General features: G+C 50.9%; 1 protein-coding gene across 1 annotated transcript in view; it reads left to right on the top strand.

The window, feature by feature from the left end:
• Positions 1 to 4,152, top strand: part of PLXDC1 (plexin domain containing 1) — a gene marked incomplete at its 5' end in the record, with an annotated part of 10,585 nt that overhangs the window by 1,792 nt on the left and 4,641 nt on the right. Inside the window, 2 exons of the mRNA XM_010190325.1 lie at positions 1,960 to 2,041; positions 3,813 to 3,870. Of these exons, the coding sequence (XP_010188627.1) occupies positions 1,960 to 2,041; positions 3,813 to 3,870 (140 nt within the window). The remainder of the gene's footprint in view (positions 1 to 1,959; positions 2,042 to 3,812; positions 3,871 to 4,152) is intronic.

The raw sequence follows: 4,152 nt of genomic DNA on the forward strand, positions 1-4,152 counted from the left end.
AGCCAGTCCGTCACAAAGGACAATGGTTTATTATTTAGGGTGTGCAATGCCCGATACCCGCGCAGGTGTGCGCTGAGCTAACGTTATAATTCCCTTTTATCGCAAAGATGATGTTATTTAAGAGACAGGGATTTCCTCTTAAGTTTGTGAACGCAAAGGATTTTAACGCAAAGAAAAGGGCAGAGATGGGCATCGTTATAAAGAGATTGCTGAGCTGCAGAGCTGAGGAGATGGAGCTTGGCAGAGTGGGTTTGTTTCAGCTCTTGGGGTCTGGAACCTGTAGACTGAAGGTTGCAGTTGCAACATCATCATCATCATCATCATCATCATCACCACCATAATTTAATATATTAATATAGAATATTATGTAAATGTTATATTAATATAGTAAATAATTTATATTATCTATTACTTGACATATCATATATATCATATGTATCATATGTATCATATCAATATATGAAGAAACAAGGCTTGAAGGTTAGGGTAGGAGTGGGGAACGTGTTGTCCTGCTCATCTGCCGGTCCCAAATGTCTATATGCTCCGTAAGCTGCAGCTGATTTTGCTGGACCCTGGTTCACTTCAGGTCTGTCTCTGAGGCATTTTCTACACCTCCACACTCGGGTGAGATTTCTCGGGGATCTTGTTAAATAGACGCGTTTTTAGCGTTCCAAGGACACGTGCGCACAAGGGAGAGCCGTCACGCAGCCCGTAAATACCGAGCGGAGGGTAAATCTGTCGTGCAGATACCAAGGTTATGCATTTAAACGGTCTCCCCGGGGTATTTTATGACAATTTTAACAGCAGGCAGGGTTACTGCAAAGCAGATCATAAATAAGTGTTCTGCAATAATGCTGTTTTTTCTCCTCAAGATTGGTATTTGTTTTTCCCGAGCAGCCTCTTCAGAGGAGTCACAGAGTTAGAGAGAGCCAGGATCTGCTTTTTCTGCTGGGGGGGTTAACTTTTAGCTTTAGATCAGAAGGGCTGGGGTAGCCCCTACCTCTTCTGCAGAGATCCTTGGGAAAGGCTCCAGATGGGAGAGCGAAGGGGATGGGACACCAGAAAAGCACGGGTCTGGGGGCAGCGGTGCTGGGTTCAAGTGCGAGGGGCAGGAGAGGAAGACCAGGAAGTGTCTGGGTCAGGATGGGGGGGTCCAGGTGTCCCAGGAGGATGGGGATGGCGATGGGGATGGGAATGGGGATATGGACGGGGATGGGGATATAGACGGAGATGGGGATTTGAATGGAGATATGGACAGGGATGGGGATATGGATGGAGATATGGATGGGGATGGGGATATGGACAGGGATGGGGATATGGACGGGGATGGGGATGGAGATGGGGATGGGGATGGAGATGGGGATGGGGATGGAGATGGGGATAGGGATGGAGATGGGGATGGGGATGCTGCTGCCTTTCAGATCCCCATGCAGGACATGAATCTCTGAGGTTCTGCCGTCATCCCACAGCATTTCACACCTCTGGGCTCTGTCATTGCAGCCATCAATGACTCCCCAGGGGCTTTGTTAATTTTCCTGCTGCTTTCCTTGGCTTTGCTTTTGCGGACAAGCCCTTGGCCATCATTTCTAGCCAGGGTGATGAGTGAGTGATGGTACTTTACAAGCGGCTTGTCCTCCCCATTGAGGAGATATCCTTGCAGAAATACTTAGTACAGGCATAGCACTGGGGGTTAAACTGTTTTATCACTGCCATCCCTCTGAGAAACACCCTGGTACGAGGAGAAATGGCACAGGTCTCAGATGGGCTTTAATTCCCAGCTGATAAAATGGAAAGACAGTGGAGGGGGAGTCCCAGCTCCCGTTGCCTGCTCCTGCAGGTCCGTGCTGGGCCATGGACGCGTCTCTTGGTGCTGTGGATGCCACCAGAGGTTTTGGCGCGCTCCCCCGTGTCCCTGCGGGTGCTGGCGTGTCACTGGTACATCCCTCCTCTCATTCACAGCGTGTCTGCAGCACCAGAGCTGCGAAACCTGCGTGGGCTCGGAGCTGACCTTCAACTGCAGCTGGTGCCACGTCCTGCAGAGGTAACCGAGACGGGTCCGCAACCGCCCAGTTCCCTTCCTAATGTTGCTATAGCTGGGAGAGCGCGGGCAGCGCCAGGTCTGACGCCTGCAGCAGTTTTACTGCTTTTTAATGTATTTTTATTTTATTTTTTATTATTATTTTCCTTATTCTGGTTGGGTTTTTGTTGTTTTTTTGGTTTAGTTTGGGTGCCGCTCTTCTACTCTCCCAGCCATGGTTAAGAGGTGACTGATCTCTGGTTCAAAACCATGGGAAGGAGATGTTTCCCAAAATCGGGCTTCTCGGTCCAGATGTTTTGCTGCAGCTGGAACAAGTTGAGACCAGAAGCAAGACTCACATTTTTGTCACTGAGCTTAAACTTAAAACGGGGGACATTTAAACTTAAGCCATGATTTCAGACAGAAGTGTGGGGCAGGGAGGCTGAGACACACTCAAGGCTGGGGTTCTCATCGGGAACAGCCCCTCTTTGTCAGAATGATGGTGGGGGGCACTTGCTGCTTTTTTGGGGGGTACATGGAGGATCTGGGGGGGACGGTGCAGCCCCAGCCATGGAGCAGCCCTGCTCCGTGCTCCCCTTCAGCTCCAGCAGCGCCGTACAGGCTTTAATGAGGTTTTACTGCAGTATTTATTTGGAGCTAGCGGCAGGGGAGGGGACCCAATAACACAGATCCGTCCTCATGCATGGCACGGGGATGGGTTGGGAAGTGCCCAGCTCTGCCTTGCTCGCAGGGCACCGTCACTGCTTAGGACTTGCACCCTTTGCAACTTTGGGGAAAGATCCCAAGCCTCAGCAAAGTCCGCATGGATTCACTGCCTGGGATGCAGTCTCTTACTCTGGGTCTCGTTTGGGCTGAAACCCCAGGGTTTGAGGACTTCGTCATCCTGCTTGCTCCAGATTCGTGGGGCTTGTGAGCCTCATCTCCCAAAAATCCACCACTGTCCCACTGGCTCCCCACCAGGCTGGGTCTGCAGAGCCAACGTGACCTGTCCCAAGGGAATGGCTCCCAGGGTTTGAATTTATACCCCGAGTCAGTGATTTATACCCAACTCAGGGATTTAACCCCTCTCAGCTCTCTTCTGGACAGCAGAATTGGTATTTTTTTGCTTTTTCTAAGCCCATAATCATTACAGGAACAGTGCTTTGAGCAAAGATCCCAGTGACTCAGCAGGACGTGAAGTTTTCTGTGGTTTTCTCCTCTTTTACTGGTCGGTCATTGGGTAAATCAGTGCTTGCATGGGCTGAACACCTGATTCACATTTTGGCAGCCCCCAGAGGCCTCCCAAAGGTCAGCGCGTGCTGCTTCATCCCTCTGTTTCTGCAGAGATTTAGCCGGTGTTTTCCTGATGCTGTTTATAATTTGTTTAATGTGTTTTTCCTGTGCAGATGTTGCTGGAAAAAAAACAAACAAAACCAAACCCTTCACGGAGATCACGGCCTTGTCCTGGCGCAGAGTCCAGGCAGTGGAAATTCCAACTCAGGCCATATATTTTTCCCATTTCTCTGCCTCTCCGTTTCCTTGGAGAAGCGGTGCTGACCCTTTTCCTGCTCTGTGAAGAGGAACATTTGGGTCCTTCCAGCACAGCTGTACTGGAAACCCCACATCTTTGGAGACCGCTTGGATATGACCTTACCAGCCCTTGGATATTTGTTGGTCCGGGTATCGGGGCAGCATTTTGGGCAGCTTCGAGGCCGTTGTCAACGCTGCCCATGCGGAGGGGGCAGACAGGGGTTATTTTCGCTGTATCCAGGGTTGATCTCGCTTTTCTCCGCAGATGCTCCAGCGGCTTTGACCGCTACCGCGAGGAGTGGCTGTCCTACGGCTGCGGGCAGGTGAGACAGAGCCACCGCTTCCCTTCCTCTGCTGGGGCCGATGCTGAACAAAACAACGGCCACATCCCAGCCCAGAAAATTCACTCTTTCTGGCCCAGACTGAATGATCCCTTTAGATACCCCTTCCCTTTGCAGGGGGACCACCAATCCAGCCGACAGGGGATGACTGTGTTGGGGTAGTTAAAACACGGCCCATCTGCCCCAGCTTTCCCTGCCTTTGCTGTGTTTCTGCGCTGGATGCTCAGAGACCTCCCTAAGTCACCAAACGGTGCAGTTTCCCTA

Source organism: Mesitornis unicolor, unplaced genomic scaffold (genome assembly GCF_000695765.1).
Source record: "Mesitornis unicolor isolate BGI_N332 unplaced genomic scaffold, ASM69576v1 scaffold20370, whole genome shotgun sequence".
In the NCBI taxonomy this organism is placed as follows: Eukaryota; Metazoa; Chordata; class Aves; order Mesitornithiformes; family Mesitornithidae; genus Mesitornis; species Mesitornis unicolor.